Genomic DNA, 23,501 nt, shown 5'->3' on the forward strand with positions numbered 1-23,501 from the left:
ACAGACTGAAGGTTGCCAGCAACGACTTTTGCCGAAGCTGTGAGGACATCAAAGAAGAAGAGACTATAGAACACCTTCTGTGTGTGTGTCCCGCACTAGCAGTAAGAAGGTGTTCCACTTCAGGACAGGTTTCTTTGAGAACCTGTGTGATTAAGCGGATGTGAACATTCGCAAGTTATTGGGCTTTTTAAAGCAATCTGAATGGTTGAACGGTAGGAACTAGAAGGCATCTTCCTTCTTCTGTCCCTGTGGTATCACAATGGACGAAAATGACTAAGTGAGTCTGATAACAGACTGTCACTTAAACCTAACCTAACCATGCACGTTTAGAAAGGCCCCAAAACCGCATAGGAGAGGGAATAATCCCCTCTTTACGAAGTTTGCCTAATTACAATCTTCCTAAAACAACCCTCCGCCAGTGTTGCGTTCCAAATCAGGCCTTTCAGCAAGGGGGTGGGATTTCTGACGACGTCATCCGCTTTGGCAACAACCTTCAACCACACTCGAAAGACCTCAGAATCTCATTGATAACCAGAAACCTCAAAAGAGGGGAAAATCCCTCCTGCCAGAGTTCCCCCCCGTCATAACCTTTCTATTGTAATTAAGTTATTGGCCAGTGATGATTTGATAATCCCTACATTTTTACAATATTTTCTAAGAAAATTTATTTTTGTTCGTCTGTCGGTTTGTTTGTTTTTGTTGTAGTAGCAGTATGTTGTACACTGAGGCGGCAGCCCTTGCCGATGAAGGACTGCATCGGGTCAATCCGGTATGTACAACCGTCTGCCTTGAGATTGGGTTTGTTTGTGTGTTCTATAGACTCAATTTCATTTGTTAATATCTGAAGAGGGCAGACCCTCCCCTTACCCCTTACCATAATTTTCAAAAACTCTAGTTCTCGCAGATAACTGGGCGATTCATTCGAAATTTTGTTTGCACTCTTATAGAAACCTAAAAACAAAAATTTGGTATTCAAATAAGGTTACTATGGTGACAACCCCAACCCAAGGCCCGCCAAATGAATATATAGGCCAATTTTGACGTAACGAAAGTCAAATGAATCTGATATCTCCGCTCCGCCGCTCCACCAAAAACACCCCGGAACATATTTACCGACAATGGCAATATGGGGCTCAAAGGTTGTTGTTGTACCAGTGTGTTAAACACTGAGGCGGCAGCCCTTGCCGATGAAGAACTCCATCGGGTCAATCTGGTACGTACAACCGGCTGCCATGGGATTGGGGGCTCAAATCTCAAAGTTATTTGTGAATAAGTCAGGTAATTGGGGGTCACTTCAGAGACCAAGTGTCTGGTCATATTCATTCTAAATTCTTCACAATTTTTTTTTTAATTAATAATTTTAAATTTTTATTTAGTTTTTTTTTTTATTTTGTAACAATTTTGCATTAGACCTTTCTGTCTCTCAAGGCAACAGTTATCAGATACATTAAAATGATTTTAGTGTCTTATCAAATACCCAATCAGCACTTTGCCGATAATTGATAATAATTTTTAGCAACTAGACGAATCAATGTCGTGATTAAAACTCCACGAGGAATTAGCCAAAATAAACCCTTTCAATTAAACGGCAGTGATAATATAAAAATAGACACTTCTTAACCAACTATGGAATTTTTCGTTAAAATCTCTGTATTTGTCTTCTCTTTTGTCATGCTTTTGATGTTCAATCCAAATGTTTGCAGTTGCTTTTATAGATTAAATGTAAATATGTCAAAATCATTGGGTATAGCACCTCTCTGAGTCAGTGAGACCGTTATCTGTTAAAAATGTGTTGTAGCTGAGAGAGAAGGGGCAGCAGGTTGTATTTGTATGGCAAAAACAAAAACACTAGTTTGGGCTGTCTGGCCGATTGGATGGTTGGTTGGAGCGTACCGAACAAAACAAAATAGAACGACCACTCAGTGTATTCTCATAGGTTGTGCTGTTCGAAGCTAAAATAAAATGCTCTGGAACAATATTTTGATTTAAAAAAAATCCCATAACTTTAAGTTAGCAGTAAGTAAGCGCGCGCGGCATTGTAGTTACATATTTTCGATAGAAAAACACAACAACCAAGGCCAACATTTAGACATCAATCTCAAAGACCCCAAGAATGGCTGCGGTCTTGTTTATTGTTACCATACCCACCGAGGAAGCGGAAGAGGAAAATCTAAAGCAGGAATATTCCAGTCGCAAATATGACCTCAAATCGGAGCAAAGCGATAGTGCCACCCTGGCTGGATTATCGCTCAAAGGTGAAAATAGCAATATCAGCAGAACTACTTCAACAACTGCTGTGCCTTCAGCGTCCACCACCAAATCGGTGAAAATCAATGAGACACCTGTCACATTGATACCAAGGGAGAAGGAGAAGGAGAAAGAGAAGCCAGCCGATACCATAAGTGCCTCCAGTGCCTTGGAACAGAAAACTAGTTCTAAAGCTCCCGAGGATACTGGTAGCGCCAATGGTGGTGCTATACCCAATCAATTTGGTACATTTCCCAAACGTCGAAGAAAATCCGAACATGCCATCAAGAATGTGGACGAGGTTTTAAAATCAAGCGGCGGCATAGGAGGCAGTTTGAAAAGTATTAACATTAACACTCCAGTAAGTATACGGGACACGAGGATCATTTGAGTATCATAAAAAGTGCGCGTATCTTCCTCAAAATGCTATTGCAGAACTTCAACAAGGAGCGCCGTCCATCATGCGATAATAGCACAGCCAGCAAGCAAAAGTCCCACAAAAAGAAAGAGCCCACTCCGGATATGGAATTAACCGTTGACACTTGCATGGAGACGGTGCTGAGGGTAATACTTAAAAGGTGTCAAGTACAAAATGCCGTGTGGACAAAAGATGAAGAAGGTCAAATGTATCAGGTGAGTTAAAATGGTTAGCTAACTGGCTCTAGCCTTTTTTTGGCTTTTCCATTTTCTTTGCTTTACTATGCACAAATCACAACCATAACCGAATGTTATGTGGTGCTGCAAGACCAACTACTATGCTTGTTGTTTGGGTCAATAGATGGTACCTATTATTAAAGTACTTTTACATTTTTGTGTATCCTACACCATAATAATGATGTCACCCCCTAAATGTCGTCATCTGTAAAAACAAACCAAAAAGAAATTTGCTAGTGATGAATGGTTGGCCCAATTGGAAAATGAATATACTTTTCCCATTTGCGCGCATACTGGCGGAAGTTGACTTTTGAACATTCAGCATATCTAAAGCAGCAATAAGCCCGAGTATTAAAAAATTTTATATGCTTGTTAGCCAATAAATTGGGAAAGGCAAGAAAACGTTGTTCATGGCATTTTTTGCGAATTTCAGAGTATCTCACAAAACATTGTGTGGGAAATCATAGGCGGGACAATGAGAGTAAACTGAAAAGTTATGCTATTATTTCTGCAAATTTGGCCCATGAACATTCCTCTAAGGAACAGGGGCAAACTTCTCACATATAAATGAGTGGAGTCCGATTCAAGTTTTAAGCTCAGTGATAAGGGGCCTCCTTTTTATAGCCGAGTGCGAACGGCGTGCCGCAGTGCGACACCACTTTGGAGGGAAGTTTTACATTTGATGGTCTCGCTAGGATTCGAACCCAGGCGTTCAGCGTCTCAGGTGGACATGCTAACCTCTGCGCTACGGTGGCCGCCAAACAAGGGACTGGTGCATGGCTGAAATAATTTATGAATTAATTTGAATGCTCTATGATAATAAATCCTAACCCATCCCATGGAAGAAACAAAGCTCATCTAGGAAAAAATTGTTTTTAAACTTATCACAGCAATATTCCTTACTTGTGTATATATGCATTCCCACAGTGATCGGGTTTATGCACCGGACCGATCCAGCGCACCTTAAGAAGCTAGTCAAGTATCGCTACCACCAAATGTAAACTTGTAGCTACAACCAAAACAACTTTTGGAAATCTTCATGCAATAACCAAAGGGGCCATCTTTGAGCATAGTTTAGCAACAAAAGCAGAAACAATGTTGTTATTGCTGTTGGTGTAGCCACATTTTCATGTGGAAGTGGCGATCCTCGTCAAGCTCCTGTAGGTGAGCAAGCTCGCTCCACTCCAGTCCAAAGGACCGATCGCCGCGGGAACGGGTTGGCCATTGGTTATGTAAAGGCGCCAATAACTCGTCTTGTCATATAGAGCATCATAGGCACTCAGTATTTGTGCAAGAGCCGATGCCGGGTGGCCTCTCACTAAGACTCTTTACTCGATACCGCTGATTGTCTGCGACTGCCGTTGCAGCTATTCCGTACGAAGCATTCCACTATCCGGAACCTGTGGACGCGCCCGATAGTTCGCAGCTAAGCTTCTCGTGACAGCAATTAACACCACACAGATCGAACCTCAATATGTGTGGTGTTCTTAGCTATCCCGTGCCGAGATCAGAAGCAATGTTTAGCAATGGTTATCCCCTCACTAATACTGATGACATTTGTGTAGCATTCAGCTATGCTAAACTGCAGTTTCTAGAGATATTGAGGCACACCCTTCAAACTTATCTATAAAAAGGTTTCCTATTATTAAGCCTAAAACTTGACGTTTACCATACATTATTGATATGAAAGTAGTCTCTCCACTGTTTTTTATAGAATATTTTTCAGATAATTGTAGTTTGCAACCAATATCTCTGACCAAAAAAAAACACACAGAAAGTAATTACTTTGCATAGAAAACAACTTGACGACGTCCACATGCAAAAGACCAAATATAGCATTGTTTTATTTTACAATAAACTTAAACTCACCTGATAAGTTATCAATTGTTTCCCAAATTTATGGCTTTAAATTGAATTAAAATTCAACGCTATTTCAACTTTTTCAAAGAACGCGCTTTTTACTATCGAATAACCTGTGACACTAAAATGTAAACAGTAATCAGCTGTTGTTTACATTTCGTCTTCACTCATGCATGATTATCAAGCGCTGTTTGTAGGTTGTGACGTCTGTGTGTGTGCGCGTTTGTTTGTTGGGTATACATGGATTAGGGATGCCATGCGTATTACTTTGGCCCTTGATAAATAGCGATGTTGTGATCAGTGTTGCCGTTTTTGATAGATTCTTACCAAAATTTTTAGGTTTTTATTCTCTTGGTAGGATGATAGGCTGACCTTAATTTTTGGTAGGTTTTTCAAACTATAAATCGCCGGGGATGGCTTGCAGTTATTTCGCTTCTTTATGTATTGGTTAAGAGTGCAGAATAAAAACATGAATGTCGAAGGGCCAAATATTGGTCTCACTGCAACAAATTTCAGGAAAAAGGGTGGTATGAGTGTTGAGGGATTTCTTTGAACTTTAAGGTGTAGAGTGATTTCAATAAACAAATGGACGGACGTATGTGGATGGACGTATCGTCTATGCATATAACGACGACCTAGTTTATATACATTGTAGGGTTCAAAATGTATACATTGATTTGTTGCTAATGAAATGACAAAATGGCCAACTTTTCGCTGGTGGGTACAAAAACATACACCCCATTCTTGGCTGGCAGAACATTTGGTAGGTTTTGGTCGGATTTGGTAGGATTTTTCTAAATTTTGGTAGAAAATAATTTTCTTGAGTGGCAACACTGGTTGTGATGTTCATTTATTCGTCATCGAATATGAATAGATAGCGATGTTGATCGTGACATCGGAGTCGGAGTTAACTGGGATAGTTGATGGATACTTTATTTTAAAGATCACTATTCCAATTCGCATTTTATTTTAGGCTAATTGTTTTTATAAATAAACTATCGATAAGGTGCAATAAAAATCATTACTCACTGTTCTACTTTGGGCCAAACAAGCATTTAAAGTCTATCTAGTTTCAGCATTTGTTTACCTTTTTTTTTGCTAATCGAATGACAATACTTAGCGTTGTAAATGAATCATGTAAACGATAGGTCTGTTTACTGTTGCGGCCATATAGCTCAACACATGCTATATAGCTATTCTTTATCGATAACCGTGTTTATCCTATGCAATTTCGCACTGATAGCTATGCTGAGCGAAATTGATAAAATAAAAAATGGAGCGAAAAATGGAAATTTCCTATAAACGCGACCTGATGAGTATAACAACCTGTACTCGAGTGCCTAGTGAGGGATTTACACCATTAATGGGCACACTAACATAGTTGGAAATACTAAATCGTGTTTGTTGGAAGGGCAAAAGAACCCGTTCAATCCATTAAGTGAAAGAGCTATGTGGATGGAACCCACCCGAAGTTTTTTACATAGAACATGCACATGCGGTTATAGGAAATTATGTGCTGGGGGTGTTATTAGCCATCTACGGTTTACACTACACTAGTGCACTCCAGGATAGAAAATGAGTTCACAACTTTTGATATTTTTTTCTGAACAGTACCAGTTTCTATTTCAGACTCACAAATGATATTCTTCTAGCTGTACGTTGTTGTGCCGTATTTTTAATACAGAATGTCCAACATTCTGAAGGCTGTAATTTTTAAACAGGATTCACTTATAAGGGGAGGCCATGCGAACAGCTGAGTACAACTTTTTTTATTTTTATTTTGATTTTGCTAAATGTCAAAAGGCTTGATAACACAGCTGTATTTATTTCTTAAATCTTAAAAATATGTTCTATTTGATCTGATATACCACACACAATAAAGAAAAACAGTGTTATAATGGATTTAAATACAAATATAGACCTCAGTTTATTTCTAAAACCATTTTGATATTTCAACTTACGGCATTTGCCCCTCAAGGTAGTTTCGTTGGGGGTAGATTTTTGTTGTTGTGCTAATGACGCTACCGCTTAACTGTAGCAAGTTTCTAAACAAAGAAACCGATTCACATTGTCCTTCCCATCAAAAGTTGGGAAGGGCAATGTGAATTGGTTAGTACTCTTAACCCAAATTCCATTTATTTGACGTCTGTGTTGTCAATGAATACCCATTTTTTTGAGATTTTGTGTATGTCCTGTGATTCATTCTCATGTCTTTATATTGTGCGAGTATTCGATTTTATGGCAAGGTAGGCTTAAATTGGAATTAAAAAATGAGTAATGTGTTATAGTTCAAAAATATTAATTTCTTGAAATTGTCGCCCATTTCCATGCATGATATTAGTCAATATGAGGCAACATACAAATATGTGTTCAGTGTTTTCCCACGATATTTCAACTATAAATAATTGCAAATCAATAGATACTTTTGGACCTTTTTAGCTGGTTCCGAAATTTCTACACTTCCTTATTTCAGCTCTCATTGACTTCTCCTGGTGTGACTTGGTTGGCTGTCTTGGCCTATCCAACTCCACATCAGATTCTATATTTCTTTTTCGCACCAATATGTACTATAACGGATTTTTACAGCTCTTCAATATATCCAATTCAACTCCCTTAAAAAAGTATGGAGATATCCATACTGCCTAAAGTCTATAAGCATGTTTGGCATTTTTATAGCGGGTAGCAACATTGTTTTTTGATGATAACATGTTTCCCCTACTGGTAAAACAATGAACTCACCTGTATGAAGGTTTGCCGGTTCAAGGTGCATCATCTGCGTTTTGAGGTATTCACCCTTATCAAATTTTAAGATTTTAAAGAGTTGATTAAGTGACACTTTCTCAATTCGCTGGATGGAAAATATATGTTTCAAACACAGTTGTTATTGATGTTGTTGTTGTAGCAGTTTGTTGTATTTGGGTACATCTGCCGGATCGTAATTGAGCCAGAACTATTCTGGTTTGCCGGATGAGGTCAATTTCTTCAGTTGCAATGGGAGGCGGTCGTTATCCAAAGACTACGTTCACCCGGTAGCCATTTACCGCATCAGCTACCATGTCTGGAAGAATGTTTGTTTAGACCCGCTTGATCTAGAGGTTCTCTCTTGTAGCGCTGTATCTCACGTTCTTGATCATGTAGATCTACCTTAAGGCTTCTGGGCGGTGGATACCTGTCCACAAGATTTGAATGGACCCTGTAATAACGGCCCAGAAGGTATTGCTCACACAGCATATATTGGGTTGCTCAAAAAGTAATTGCGGATTTTTCATATAGTCGGCGTTGACAAATTTTTTCACAGCTTGTGACTCTGTAATTGCATTCTTTCTTCTGTCAGTTATCAGCTGTTACTTTTAGCTTGCTTTAGAAAAAAAGTGTAAAAAAAGTATATTTGATTAAAGTTCATTCTAAGCTTTATTAAAAATGCATTTACTTTCTCTTAAAAAATCCGCAATTACTTTTTGGGCAACCCGATAGTTATGTCTTCGAACGGGTAGGATATTTGACTCCTGATGTAGGTGGTCCATGTAAGAACTGAGGAGACAGCCCGTCGCTGTTTGCAGGGCGGCATTTTGACAGATAAAAATATTACTCCACTGCGTGTCACAGAGCTGATGGGACCACCCGGTATATATTCACCGCATCTCCTAGTGGTTCTCTCTTGTAGCGCTGAACCTCTCGCTCTAAACCATGTAGATCCACATTAAGGCTTCTTGTCCACAAGATGATAGTTTAAATTATCCCTACGGTAACAGCCCAGAAAGTACTGCTTAGACAGCATGTAGTTATGTCTTCGCACGGACAGGACCTTTGTCTCCTGATGTAGGTGGTCCACGTGAGAACTAAGGAGACAGCCCTCGCGGTGCGAAGAGCGGCATTGTGACAGATCCGAATATTGATTCACTGCGCATCTCATTGTTGACGAGACCAAACTGCAATACTTACCACAACAAGTAGTCTCTTTCCGAATTTACAGATTCTGCAATTTTGAGGGGCGATGAGCCAGGTGAACCGAGAAAACAACTTTTCGATGAGAGTTCGCTCCAGTCAGCCATTTTAACCCCCTATAGTTGACCAGAATTGCGTGAAAGCTGAGGGTATATAGTAAATCCAGTCATAACAAGCTAAACCGTGCTAAGTTCGGCCGGGTCGAATCTTATATACCATAGATCACATTTGTCGAGTTCTTTTCCCGGTATCTCTTTTTGGGCAAACATATTATAAAAGGAAATAATTGCTATGATATTGGAGCTGTAATATCAAGTTATCGCCCGATCGGACCATAATTGAACTGAATGTTGATGACCATAATAGAAGTCGTTGTATTAAATATCAGCCAATTCGACTAATAATTGCGTCCATAAGAGGCTCAAGAAGTAAAATAGGGAGATCGGTTTATATGGGAGCTGTATCAGGCTATAGACCGATTCAGACCATAATTGACGCGTATGTTGAAGTTCATGAGAGAAGTCATTGTACAAAATGTCAGCCAAATCGGATAATAATTGGGATCTCTAGATGCTCAAGAAGTCAAGAGCCCAGATTGGTTTATATATGGCGGCTATATCAAGTTATGGGCCAATTATTGTTAAGATAGTAGATGGGCACAGTAGGAATGTTGCCTCGAATGAAAACATGTGTATACAAGCTTCTACTAAAAAATAATGCCAATTTTTTGTTTTTTAATGTTTCACTGGCTTATTTTATTCCCTAATAAAGCTACTTTTAATTATATTTTTAATTTTTTTTTGCAGGTACTTTTTACTGTAGAATTTGATGAAGCCTATGAGAAACTATTGGATGATTTTAATGCATGGGGCATAGGAGATCGCGAAGGTTCTACAGTTTCGGTTATGAACTGTATAGCATCGAAAGCATTTTCCACTAAAGACGAAGATGATGAATATAATGACTACAATGCAGAGTAGGAGCAGTTGAAATGCAGTTAAAAAATTGTGATAATCGTTTGCTTTTAATTTTTAGCAATAATTTCGACAAAAAACAAGGCGCTTGGGAGCGTTTTATGAATTCCGTCCGTAGCCGTTTGAATGTGACACAAATTGTACGAAACGTTAGACAGGATGCATCTATCACCTTTGATTTTGTAGTATTATTGATCTCAGCAGCGTAAGTGGTACCCTAACAGCCAGCCTTGTTGGCCGGGTTGTTAATTTTGTTTCCCTTGTTTTTCCAGGATCTTAGCTGCTTTTGGTTTAATTGAAAATAGCACAATATTTTTAGCTTCTAGCATGTTAATATCGCCCCTCATGGGCCCCATTATTGCCACCATCTTCGGCAGTGTCATTAAGGATAAGTCCTTGTTCAGATTGGGCTTGACAAATGAATTGTTTGGCATTTGCTCGGCGGTCCTTGTGGGTTTTGTATTTGGCATAGTTGTGGCAACCACCGATGAACGGTACAGCGTTGGCGAAGGTCTAACCAATGAAATACTTTCGCGTTGCGAATTACATTCACTGATTGTGGGCGTTTTCACGGCCATACCATCAGGAGCAGCAGCTGCCATAGGCATTTTGGGTGGTAATATTGGATCGTTGGTTGGTGTGGCTATATCAGCTTCGCTCTTGCCTCCAGCTGTGAACTCGGTGAGTCGGCCATGAAATTTCTGCACCAAAACATTCTTATAATTCATTTTTTTTGTTCGCAATACAGGGTCTATTGTGGGCTATTGCTTTGATTTACAAATGCTATGAGAATGACGAGTCCAAATATCCCCAAGTCATTAAGACCACAAAATATTCGGACAATCAAGCCAATGAGCTTGCCATCATGGGTTCCCTTAGTATGTGTTTGACCATTTCCAATATTATTTGTATCTACATCATGGGTATATTAGTATTGAAGTTGAAAGAAATTGCACCCGTATCGGGTGACAATCGAGAATTTTGGAAACATGATATTAAGATGGCGCGTCAACTCAAACGCGATCGTTTTGGCAGTGAAAATGTTATTATGGATGAATATGCCCACTTGCCGAAAGAGGATCAAAAGGCTTTGGGCATTAATTATGATCTGTTGCGCAACATTCAAATGGATGATGCCGCATATCAGAACACCTGGTCACCACAGGTGGCAGCACGTCATACTTTTGAATCATCCTATGAACCGATGCGTGGTAATTATTCTACAATCCATCAAATCGATCAACTATATGCCACCATAACCCAGGCAACCATGAAGGAGAAGAGGTAAAGTTTGATATGTTAGAAGCTCCTGTAATCAAATCTTAACTCTCTTTTTTTTTGGTTTTGTTTACAGACCCCGTTTTAGTATGAGCCGCAGGCCTACATCACGCATTGTGGACTTTCCCACCTCGTATAAGCTCTTAACGGAAAATGTAAGTACAAGAGAAAATCCTAAAACCGAAAGATCAAGAATGATGGCAAATAAAAATGGCATTATTTTGGAGCAATCCTAATTCTTGTGTACCCAACATCATGGTCCAATCAGATGTTGTTGTTGTAGCCACATTTTCATGTGGAGATGGCGATAGTCGTCAAGCTGCTGTAGGTGAGCAAGCTCGTTCCGGTCCAAAGGACCGATCGCTGCAGAAACAGTATGGCCATTGATTATTTAAAGGCGCCATTAACTCGCCTTGTCCTATCGAGCATCATAGGCACTCAGTATTTGTGCAAGAGCAGGTGCCGCCCGACCTCTCACTAGGACTCTCCGCTCGATACCGCTGATTGTACGCGATTGCCGTTGCAGCATTCCACTATCCGCATCCGCGCGCCCGGTAGCTCGCAGCTAAGCTTCTAGTCACAGCAATGAACTCCACACGGATCGGACCTCAATGTTCCGGCATGTGTGGTTCGCTGACGCCATACTGGCACAAGGAGAGAGGAACTTCTGCAGGATTCTTTGGAATTAGGGGAAGTTGGAGCCCGTTTATTATGACAATGATAAGGAACCTCCTTTTTATAGTGCCTCAGGGCGACATCTCTTTGGAAAGAAGTTTGTAAATGGCTTCTATGGATGGCATAGTATTGAAATTTTTTTGTCGTTTTCGCTAGAACTCGAATCCAGACGTTCGGTGTCATAGGTGGACATTCCAACCTCTGCGCCACGGTAAACATTTCTTGCCCTGCATGGTCATGTCTGAATTCTCTTAGACACATTTTTTTCACGTAACCAACACGCAGGGGATGTCCCCTATATATGCAGTGCATTGCGTTGGCAATTAGGAAAGTTAAAGGTTGGAGGGGGGAAAGAGGGAGTAGTGTTTATTGATATTAGTCTTAAATTTCTGAACGTCAATGTCGGTGGGAAAGACATTAGCCGGAAGTCGATTCCACATACGAATGGTTCGGGCGAAAAATGAATTTTCTCGGTAATGCATGGTTCGGTCGACTGGCCAATAAATTACAAACGGGTGTGAGTTCCTGGCAAGTCTTATATTCCTGGTGAACATCCTAACGTCAGGGATAGAAAGACGAATATCCCACACGCCATGAAAATAACGATAGAGCTATACAACGCTACCCACATTCCGACGATGTTCAAGGGAAGGAATAGAGTTGAATACCCTACTGTCCCCAATCAACACCATCGCTCTCCGTCGAACCCGTTCAAGTAGCTCCAAGGATGATTTTGGAGCTCCTGCCCATGTATAAGAGTTATATTCCATCCTCGGCCTGACCACGACCCCTGCACTGGTAATCCAAGCACGCTACCGACTCGGGGCGCCTATACATTTCAACAAAATCGGGTAATACATAAAGCTTTTATGAGCTTCAGACCCTTAACCGGCATATCGGTCTAAATGACAGCTATATCTAAATACAGTTCGATCTTTACCATATTTGGGTCGAATGGCGGTTGGCCTAAAACTACTCACTGTTTCAAATTTCAGCGAAGTCGGATAAAAAATAAAACTTTTAAGGGCTTCAGGCCCTTTATCGGCAGATCGCTCTGTATGGCAGCTATATCTAAATATTGTCCGATGCAAACCATATTTGGGACGGACGTCGGGAGACCTAAAACTACCCACTGTTTAAAATTTCAACGAAATCGGATTATATGGGCTTCAGACCCTTTATCAGCAGATCGGTCAATATGGCAGCTATATCTAAATATAGTCCGATCTGTACCATATTTGGGTCAGATGTCGGGAGGCTTAAAACTACTCACTGTTTGAAATTTCAGTGAAATCGGATAAAAAAATACAGCATTTATGGGATTCAGACCCTTTATCGGGAGATCTGTCTATATAGCAGCTATTTCCAAATAAGGTCCGATTTGACCCGTTCAAAAACTTAACCAGCGTGCATCAAAAAGAGTCGTAAAACTGTTAATGTTTCAAATTTCAGCGAAATCGTGTAATAAATAAAGCTTTTATGGGCTTCAGACCCTTTATCGGGAGATCGGTCTATATGGCAGCTATATCTAAATATGGACCGATCTAATCCATATTTGGGTCAGATGTCGCGAGGCTTAAAATAAATCACTGTTGCAAAATTTCAGCGAAATCGGATGAAAAATAAAGCTTTTATGGCTCTAAGGGATCTGACCCTTATCGGGAGATCGGTCTATATAGCAGCTATATCGAAATATAGTCCGATCTGAACCATATCTGGGTTAAATGTCGGAAGGCTTAAAATAACTCAATGTTGCAAATTTCAGCGAAATCGAATAATATATAAAGCTTTTATGGCCTTCAGACCCCTTGTCGGGAGATCGGTCTATATGGCAGCTATATCGAAATATAGTCCGATCTGAACCATATCTTGGTCAGTTTTCGGGAAGCCTTAAACTACTCACGGTTTCAAATTTGAGCAAAATCGGATGAAAAATAAAGTTTTCATGGGCACTAGACCCTTTATCGGAAAATCGGTCTATATAGAAGCTATATACAAATATAGCCCGATTTGGCCCGTTCAAGAACTTAACCAGCGTGCATCAAAAAGACGTATCTCTGCCTAATTTCAGCTCAATATCTCAATTTTTGAAGGCTCTAGAGTGATTACAACAGACGGAGGGACAGACACACGGACATCGTTAAATCGCCTTAGAATTTTACGACGATCCGAAATATATATACTTTGTAGGGTCGGAAATTGTTATTTCGATGTCGGGAATGACTAAATGAATGTACCCTCTATCCTACGGTGATGGGTATAAAAATACAAATGATTTTAAAAAAAAATTTTAAATTTGATTTTTGATGGAAAACTTTGTACACTTTGAATTTAAAAACCTAAAAACTTGCCTTATTAATTTAGCAATTCAACCAACACCGTTTGATCATTCATTAAATCTCTGTTAATATGCTTTTAGATACCACGCTCCCGCTGCTCTACCATGCCGCCCAAGGTTAACCGACCTTCCATTAATATAGTCACACCAGATTCTTCAAAATATAACTCTTGCGCCAATACACCCACAATGAGTGATGAACGCAAGCGAAGGAAATTCATAGTTACACCAGCCGAAGATGATCCTTTACAGCCTCTAAACCCATCGAATGCTTAAATCTATATTTGTGTATATAGTAAATAGTGATGAGGATCCTGCCTACAGCTTAGTATTTTACAAATTGATAAGATAAAGTAATGGTTCTTGTATACATTTCATTGTTATACTATTTGAAAAACGAAAGAAAAAACAGATAACAAGCCTAAAATGTATATGTTTAAATGTTGTTTCTTTGTTAACTTCCTCCCCCTATATGTTCTTTTTGTATAAAATTTTTTTTTGGTATTTTTTTCTGTCAACTTCCTCCCCCTATATGTTCTTTTTGTGTACATTTTTTTTTGGTATTTTTTTCTGTTAACTTCCTCCCCCTATATGTTCTTTTTGTATAATTTTTTTTTGGTATTTTGTTTTTTTTCCCTTTAGTACCTAATAAAGCTAAGGTTTAATTTGTATCATCTAAAGAAGCACATCTTCTGTAACACATGCAATAAGAAACTACACAAATAAATATGTACTTGATTTTCCTCAGGTGTTAACGAATTTTATTTTGGTTGATTTTATTTTTCTGTTGCTGTTGCTGCATCTAAAACAAAAAGAAAAACACTTAAGCTTATATAGGTGAATGGCATAGTTCTATAGATCGCCAGCTGAAGGTCCTTGACGATCGGCTTTGATTTGTGATCGCTGACGTTTTATGAAAAGTCGTTCCCGTGCAGCTTTCTCTTGTCTGAAATGATAAAAAAAAGAAAAAATCTTAGCTGTGGACATAACCACTTATTTATGTCTCTCAAGGAATGTTATCTATGGCTAGACCATTACGTTCAAGATCTATAAAAATAATGTGTGACGCCAGTCATTCTCATTTATGATGGCATATGGGCAGGCATACTTCATAGATATTGAAATTCTCAAGTGAGAGAGCTTTATGGACTTGATAACATCAACAGATATACACACATATACACATATATGTACATATTGTTGTATTGATTTGAAATGGTTTTTTCTTGTCATCTACATATACGCTTGATTTGAGCCATTAAATGCATGTCATTATCTTTGCAGATAGTGTGCTGTTGTCCACTACTCTTTGTTCTCTCTGATATTTGCTGATTGACTAGTTCTCTTCAATGTAAATTAATGTCATTTATACTCTCTGGCTCGAAGAGAAGAGTGCATATTGTGTAAAAGATGCAAGAGAATGTAAACAGGTGTTAAGAGTTTTATTTTTGCTCTGAACGCAAGACAGAGACTTTCAATTTTAGATGTATCCCTTGTTTCCAAACCAACGGCTCTGCTAAAATCAAATATAGAAAGCCAAAATTTGCAATGCAAATGCAAGAAATAAAAAAAAAAACAGAAATAAATCATGATCGGAGGCTAAATACATAATTTAATAATCCGCATGCCGGTTTTGCTAAGTAGGCATCTGGCTGTGTAGAGCAGACCAGTACTCTTCGCAACATTATTGCGAAATCTTAAGAATGACTTTCCCCATGACTACATTCAGTTTGCCCTGGACACAACCGCTAAACATGGGGTAAATGCAATGAATGTAAGCAATAATGCCAAAGACGAGGCTAACACAACATACTATAGATAAATCTATAGATAAATCTCCACCATTATAAGGCCGCTTCGGCGGCACTAAAGTTCCCCCTAATGGCAGGGGGATTTGACGTGGTGTTTATCCAGGAACCAGTAACCAGGCTCGTTGACTATGAATTCCGGGATTTAAACTACCCAAGGGCAAGGGGAATGGGCGACACAGAGCCTGTATTCTTGCAAAGAGTAGTCTTAATGTTTTTCTTCTTCCATCGCTAAGCACTGAAGATTTAGTATTGGGTTGCCCAAAAAGTAATTGCGGATTTTTTAAAAGAAAGTCAATGCATTTTTAATAAAACTTAGAATGAACTTTAATCAAATATACTTTTTTTTACACTTTGTTTTCAAAAGCAAGCTAAAAGTAACAGCTGATAACTGACAGAAGAAGGAATGCAATTACAGAGTCACAAGCTGTGAAAAAATTTGTCAACGCCGACTATATGAAAAATCCGCAATTAATTTTGGGCAACCCAATAGTACACAGCCTTGAAATAAACAAGTCGCATTAGTGGCTGGCTTCCCCATATATGGCACACGAGATAACGCCTTCAAGCCTTAAGTCTCCGGTTGAAGCCACTTCTGTAGGGAAGAAGAGCCTCATTGTAAGAAGTGATGCTAATGCACATCACCAGATGTGCGGAAATTCGGATGTCAACGAAAGGGGTGAACTTTTACTTTTTTACTTTAATTAGCTATGACAGAACATTTGTTCTACTAGCCGAACGTAGAATAGCGTTACAAGTGCCTCGATCTTCTGCGCTCATTCTAAAATCTCTGAGACCAAGTTTTGAGGTGTCTCCCACAACTTGATCTTGCCATCGGGCTTTTGGTGTTTGCCTTCAAAAGACTTCTTTGCTGGAGCTTCTTCATCCATTCTGACAACATGACCAAGCCAACGCAGCCGTTGTATTTTGATGCGTGTAACTATGCCATCGTCGTCATACAGCTCGTGGTTCATACGTCGCCTATATTCTCCATTAACGCAAACTGGCCCATATATTTTACGAAGAATCTTTCTCTCAAACACTCCAAGCACTGCCTCATCTGCTTTCACAAGTACCCATGCTTCAGAACCATATAACAGCACGGATGGTATCAGTGTCTTGTATAGTGTAATCTTCGTCTGGCGAGAGGTGGCCTTGTTTCTAAACTGCTTACTTAGTCCAAAGTAGCATCTGTTTGCCAGAATTATTCTTCGCTTAATCTCAAAACTGGTGTCATTCGTTTCGGTTACGGCGGTGACGAGATAGATAAAGTTACTGACTGTCGCAAAGTTGTGGTTCCCAACTTTCTCCATTTCCTTTATCTGCTCGGTTGTGCAAGGCTTTTTGGGAGTTGTTCACCCCATGAAAGGGGTGAACTGCTTATCGAAAATATTACAAGTTGCAATCTGGCGATTTGTAATAAAGGGGATAAACCGACCTCTATTACCAGGAACAGACAGGAGGTACTAGACATTACCTTTGTATCGGAAGATAAAAGTGGAAGAATATGCGACTGAAATGTGTTGGATGACCACGTCTTCTCCGATCATCGGAGATTTCAGCCTTGGAAAAAATACTGCAGAAGAGGTCATTCGGCTAAACAGAAGAAAGACGGATTGGAATAAATTTCGGCACAAATTCTACACGACTATCCCTTCTACACCAGAAAAGGAAGTGGAAGTCTACGAAGGATATAAACATAGTGGTCAAGCGGATCACGAAGGCCCTGAATGACTCGCTTGTGTCAGCATGTCCTAGTGCCAAGCCAAGGGGCAAACAGCGACCACCATGGTGAACCCCAGAGCTGGTTGGTCTAAGGAAGGACTGCAGAAAACTCGTCAAGAGAGCAAAAAGCCCTGAATGACTCGCTTGTGTCAGCATATCCTAGTGCCAAGCCAAGGGGCAAACAGCGACCGCCATGGTGAACCCCAGAGCTGGTTGGTCTAAGGAAGGACTGCAGAAAATTCTTCAACAGAGCAAAAGCCACAAGAGCAGCACACGATTAGGATATCTATAAGGACGAGCTGAGAAAGGCTCAGAACAAATCCTGGGTAGAATTCTGCAGCTCCGTGGAGTATACATTTGAGGACTCTAGATTAAGAAAGATTTTGTCCTCGAGACCTATTACGGTGGGGTATATTCAGAAGTGAGAGAATGTATGGACAATGTCTAGTGAGGAAACACTAGAGCTACTCGCTTATACACATTTTCCGGGAAATTCTCCACAACGGACAACGTGGCGCCCGAAGAGGTTGTCACTGGTATGCATTTGTCGGAGTCTATTAGGAAAATTGTGTCTGAGCCGAAAATCCTTTGGGTAAGAAGTTTCGACTCTTTTAAGTCGCGAGGACCTGTTGATATATCACCGGTTGAATTACTAGCTGTGTCTGATAGACTGGTTCCCTAGTTTAGGGAGATATACTCTGCTTGTATCATTTCGTCAGCAGGAAAACCCTACCACAAGAGAGCGAATGATTTTCGTCCCATTAGTCGGTCAACCTAATTGCTGAAGACTCTTGAGAGGTTGATAGAAACATATCTTAGGGCAAAGATCCCTGGAGATCGCCTGTCGCAGCAGCAGCATGCATATAGTAAAGGCAAATTCACTGAAACAGCCCTCCACGACCTAGTCGGCCACATAGAGGGTTCTCTCGCTGTCAAGGAATATATTTTACAATGGTAGCATTTCTTTACATTGAAGGTGCTTTCAATAATGTAAAACCAACTCTAATAGGATAAAGAAGTTGGAGTTTCTAGGCATTAACTCTACCGTAAGAAAATTTATTAATAACTTACTTACTAAAAGATGCATTACGGCAGGCTTGGGATCTGTGAGTCAGCAGAGGAACACCTTAAGGAGGTGTACTGTCTCCTTTACTTTGAAATTTAGCCATTAACAATATATTATTGTCTCTGGAAGAAAAAGGCGTAAAAGTGGTCGCGTAGGCTGATGCGGTTATGGAAAAGTTTCCCAGCACTCTAAGAGGTATACTTCAGGAAGCTGTACGTGCAACAGCAAAGTGGTCTGCCGAAAGTGGTCCAGGTATAAATCCGTGCAAGACAGAAGTAGTTCTTTTTCAGCAGGGGACACAAGTTGCCTACAGTGGAACCTGTCTCCTTTGGCAGAGATAATGTTCCATTTACGAAAAGCTCAAAATACCTGGGTGTTTTGCTGGACAAGAAATTGAACTTCAAATCCAATATTTTGGAAAGGACAATAAAGGCAACTTGCAGGAGTTTGGGGGTTTGGACCACGTGTCATGCATTGGGTATTTACTGCAGTTGTCAGACGTATAATGCTATCTGGTGTTGTGGTCTGGTGGACGGCGCTTCAAAAGTCTACCTACTGCTCAATACTTAACCAAATCCAAAGGATGGCTTGTTTGTGCATCACAGCCGCACTGTGGACGACACAACTGATGCACTGAATTAAAGGCTACATCCTATGCCTTTGGACACAGTGACTACCCAAATTGCAGCGACCACTGCCGTGAGGTTAAGGGACCTTTTTCATTGGTCATGTGGCGGCAACGGACACTGTGTTATTCTTGATACAATATCCGATATACCAGGAAGTGTGGATTACACCCTACCTGAGCCGCTTTATGATAAAAAGTACTGTACCACTATTCCTGGTAGAAACGATTGGAACTACGATATCACTGGTAACAGAAGTTACATAGACTTCTATGCGGATGATTCCAAACTAAACGGCTTTGGGGTGTATTCTAAAGATCTAGAACTGGTCATATCGAAAAGGTTACCCGACCACTGCAGTGTGTATCAAGCGGAGATCCTTGCAATTGAGCAAGTGGTGGAATGGCTAAGATATAATCTCATTAAGACGATTGGCATAAATATCTTCTCAGACAGCCAGGCAGCCATTTAATCCCTGGAGAACATATCTCTGAACACAAAAACCGCCCTCGGGAGAAGAATACAAATATGATATCAAAAATTGAATCCAAGAAACTGGGGGCTGCCCGACCCCAAAAATAGGTTTATTGAACGGTAATGACGATATGGGACTCAAATGAAAGGTATTCGGGAGAAGATTACGAATATGGTCAGGAAGGAGGTATAGGGTTTATAATTTATTGATATCGAAAGGGGGCGGACCCTCCCCCTTACCCCCAAAAGTTCGACTCAAAAATAAAAGTTACAATATGGGACTCAAAGGTATACAGGAGTAGAGTACGAATTTTATATCAAAAATGGGTTCAAGTAACTGGGAGGCCGCCCCGACCCTTAAACACGCTAAAGTAGTTTTATTAGGCGATAATGACAATATGAGACTCGAGTGAAGGGTATTCGGGTCAGGAAGGAGGCATAAGCTTTATAATTTGTTGATATTGGAAGGGGGCGGACCCTCCCTCGTTACCTCAAAAACCATTACCCAAAATCAAAGGTGGACCGATAGGGACAATATGAAAGCTGTTGGGGAGTAGAATATATAGTAGAATCCAAGGGCTCGCCCAACTCCAAAAACTGCCCCAAACAGACATATTGGATATACATATCAATATAGGACTCGAATGAAAGATATTCGGGAGTAGACTACGAATATGACATAAAAAATGAGGTCTAAGTGATTGATGGTCGCCCCACCCCCGATAAGCCCCCCAAATGGGAATATTACTCGATCATAGCTTGATGAAACTCAATTAAAAGACATTTGGGAGCAGATTACGAATATAACAGTAAAATTTGTGTCCAAGAATCTAGGTGGTGCTTTCCCTCTTTAGACACCCTCGACCAAACGACTGTATACACCAATCATGACAATATGAGGTTAAATTAAAGGTAGAAGGTTGTGGACTGCGAATCTGATAACTTTATTCTGCTCATATATCTAGCGGACCGGCACACCCCAAAACAGTCGATTAATCATAATGACCTAAGAGGACACTGTGTGATTTAATTAATGTGTGGGACACAAATAAATGTACGCCGCCATATCTCCAAAATCAGGACGTTCAGCGTGATAGGAGGAGTTTTCCAAACCCTAACGTTAAGATTGCACCCATTCTTAGCACATTAATAGTTAGAACAATCGCCAACGCACAAAATATATGGACTATCAAATTAGTTCTTTACCACAGAAAATCGTTTAATATGGGAATTGATTTGATTTAAGTCATTTAGTCATTTATAGAAAACTACCACATAAGGATCGATGTTATAGGCGTTAAGCCATGCCAAGCGAGTAGCACTAACATTTAAACTAGCGCCATCTACTGGCTGGTTTCAATTTAGTTGATTCAAAAGCCAGTAGATGGCGCTTATTTAGAGAAGCCAAAATGAACAGAAAAAGGGCAGAGTGACCAAAATTTATCATACAGCATTTATCTTTGTTATGACAACCTATCGGTCCTTTGAATAAAGAAAAATAAAATATATGTGATTTTCGTTGCGGTTGTTTTCGGTATTATTTTTCAACTTTCACACCCTCCCCTTTACCATAATTTTCAAAAACACCAGATCTTGGAAATTGGTAGAGCCATTTAATCGAAATTTTGTTTTTACACTTACAGTAACCTAAAAACAAAAATTTGGTCTAAAAATCTGGGGTGGGGTGCCAATGAGGGTCGCCCACCTCCAAAATCCGCCAAACGGATTTATAGATCAATCACTACAATACGGGTATCAAGTTAAAGGTATTTGAGAGTTGAAAACGAACCTTATATCCAATTGTGGGACTATGTGATTCGTTAGTCACCCCACCCCCAAAAACTTCCTCAAATCGGACATATTTACAGACCATGGCAGTATCGATCTAAAATGAAAGATCTTTAAGAATAGAGCTCGAAATTGACTTTCACTATTGGGACCAATTCTCTGGGGGTCCACCACACCCCCAAACAGAACTTTTACTTACTTGGGGTTTAAAAAAGGGTATTTGGGAGTAGAAAAATCCACAGGAAAATTGGAATACATTTTCAACTCAAATTAGGCAGAAATTTCCAAATTTAGAGTACTTTTCTCCAACATAGCATTATCGGGCGCAGCAGAGCGGGCCGGGATCAGTTAGTCTATTATATAAAAATGAAATTGTTGCGCTTTGTTTGTTTGTTTATTTTTGTTTGTCTGTTTCGTAAAGACTCATAAGCGGCAGAATCGATTTTCATGAAATTTTCGCAGATGGTTGTTTGAGCGCCCGGTGGAAAATTTTGATATTCGAAGGAAGGGATTTTAAGCGAAATTCTTCATGCTACCTTATGGTACCCAAAAAAACGAAAATGGTATAAAATTTTGGGGTCAAATACCTGGGGGACGCTCCATCCCAAAACCCACCCGAACGGACATGTTTACCGATTGGGACAATATGGGTATCAAAAGGTAAAGTTTCCCCAGCCTCAAAAACACCACCCAACAGGACACTTTTACCGCTTTGGACAATATGGATTTCAAATGAAAGATATTTAAGAGTAGAGTAGAGAGTAGAGCTATCCAATACCCCAAAACCCCCCAGCACGACATATTTATCGATTGGGACAATATGGGGCTCAAATCGAATGTATTATGAGTATACGGAGTATACTCATATACTCATACTTAGGATACAGGCCCTGAACAATGAGATTTCCATCGTATCTTACTTAATTTCCCATGAACATTCCATTACGAAACAGGGAATACTTCTCCCATATCTATGGGCCCTCCTTTTTTATGCCGAGTCCGAACGGCGTGCCGTATAGCAACACCACTTGATCACCAATAGAAAAACAACCCAACTGTTTCTTAACATATTCGTGGGGAATTTTTGACAATGCAAATTATACAATTCTGGTTACGTTTTGGTCTATGTATTTATATCGTTTACCTTTTCCTTAATTTTTCTACGGTTTCCTCTGAGGGTGCAGGAGCCTCTATTTCATACTGTCTTATAAGTGTACGTAGTTTTTCCAAAGCATCGGCCAAATTCATTTGTTGTGAACGAGTCAAATCACTTTTAATGACATAGTAGCCTTCTCGGGTTATTTTATTTTGCAGCTTTATGGTAAAAAAAAAACAAAATTAATAAAAGGAGGCATTTTTTTAAACCACACAACCTTACCTCTGTCAATAGTTTTTGTCTTGTCTTCTCTGGTATCCAATCGGCTTCGGCCAACTTAAAGCGCACATCAACTTTGGTATTTACCGTATTAACATGTTGGCCACCAGGTCCAGAGCTGCGACTATAAGTTATTTCTAATTTGTTGATTGGTATGAATCCTGAAAACTTATCACCACTGCTCTGGGGCTGTGGGAAAAGATAAAATAAGTTACAAAGTATTGGAATATAGGTTTCATAACTCTTACCGGAGGCGGCGTGTACAATTGAAGACGACTTTTGGGGTAGATTTTATCCAGAGATAAATCGCTTTTAAACGATAGATTACGTCCCAGTACAGCAGCTGATGTATAGGTTTTATCTAAGCTGCTATGTTTCAGCACCGAAATAAAGCTTTTGCAAATTTTATTCATGTTAGAAAATTGGCTAAAACAAAAAAAAAAATACCCCACCACAATTCTACAATTTAATTTTTTCGTAACGCCGTATAACAACACAGCTGTTGTTGGCGTTACAGTTTGAAAGCAAATGGTAAAGGCTGCGGTTGTTGCCAAACTTAACCACAATTGCAAGTGAAGCGTTAATTGAATAGCAGTTATATTGAACGATAAATACAGTCTCCATTTAAATTTGTTCATTTGCAGTCTGTGAAAATTTGTTCATTTGCG

The 23,501-nt window shown here is 39.8% G+C and overlaps 3 protein-coding genes across 3 annotated transcripts in view; 1 reads left to right on the top strand and 2 right to left on the bottom strand.

The window, feature by feature from the left end:
• LOC106081449 (uncharacterized) overlaps positions 1–4,787 on the bottom strand; it is a 30,285-nt gene extending 25,498 nt beyond the window's left edge. The window contains exon 1 of the mRNA XM_059364880.1: positions 4,771–4,787. The gene's annotated coding sequence lies outside the window, so the exon portion shown is untranslated. The remainder of the gene's footprint in view (positions 1–4,770) is intronic.
• Positions 1,908–14,730, top strand: LOC106081462 (uncharacterized). Its single transcript, XM_013243431.2, has 8 exons — positions 1,908–2,608; positions 2,683–2,880; positions 9,513–9,682; positions 9,742–9,885; positions 9,953–10,361; positions 10,429–10,964; positions 11,035–11,113; positions 14,053–14,730. Exons 1-8 carry the CDS (start codon positions 2,114–2,116, stop codon positions 14,245–14,247), a joined length of 2,226 nt encoding a protein of 741 aa, XP_013098885.2. The 5' UTR covers positions 1,908–2,113; the 3' UTR covers positions 14,248–14,730.
• Positions 14,703–23,343, bottom strand: LOC106081463 (large ribosomal subunit protein mL62). The gene is made up of 4 exons (XM_013243432.2): positions 23,082–23,343; positions 22,837–23,022; positions 22,603–22,772; positions 14,703–14,917 (listed from the first exon to the last, which is right to left on the bottom strand). Exons 1-4 carry the CDS (start codon positions 23,244–23,246, stop codon positions 14,824–14,826), a joined length of 615 nt encoding a protein of 204 aa, XP_013098886.1. The 5' UTR covers positions 23,247–23,343; the 3' UTR covers positions 14,703–14,823.
• Positions 23,344–23,501: the final 158 nt, after the last annotated feature.

This window comes from Stomoxys calcitrans, chromosome 3, assembly GCF_963082655.1.
Source record: "Stomoxys calcitrans chromosome 3, idStoCalc2.1, whole genome shotgun sequence".
Taxonomy (NCBI): Eukaryota; Metazoa; Arthropoda; class Insecta; order Diptera; family Muscidae; genus Stomoxys; species Stomoxys calcitrans.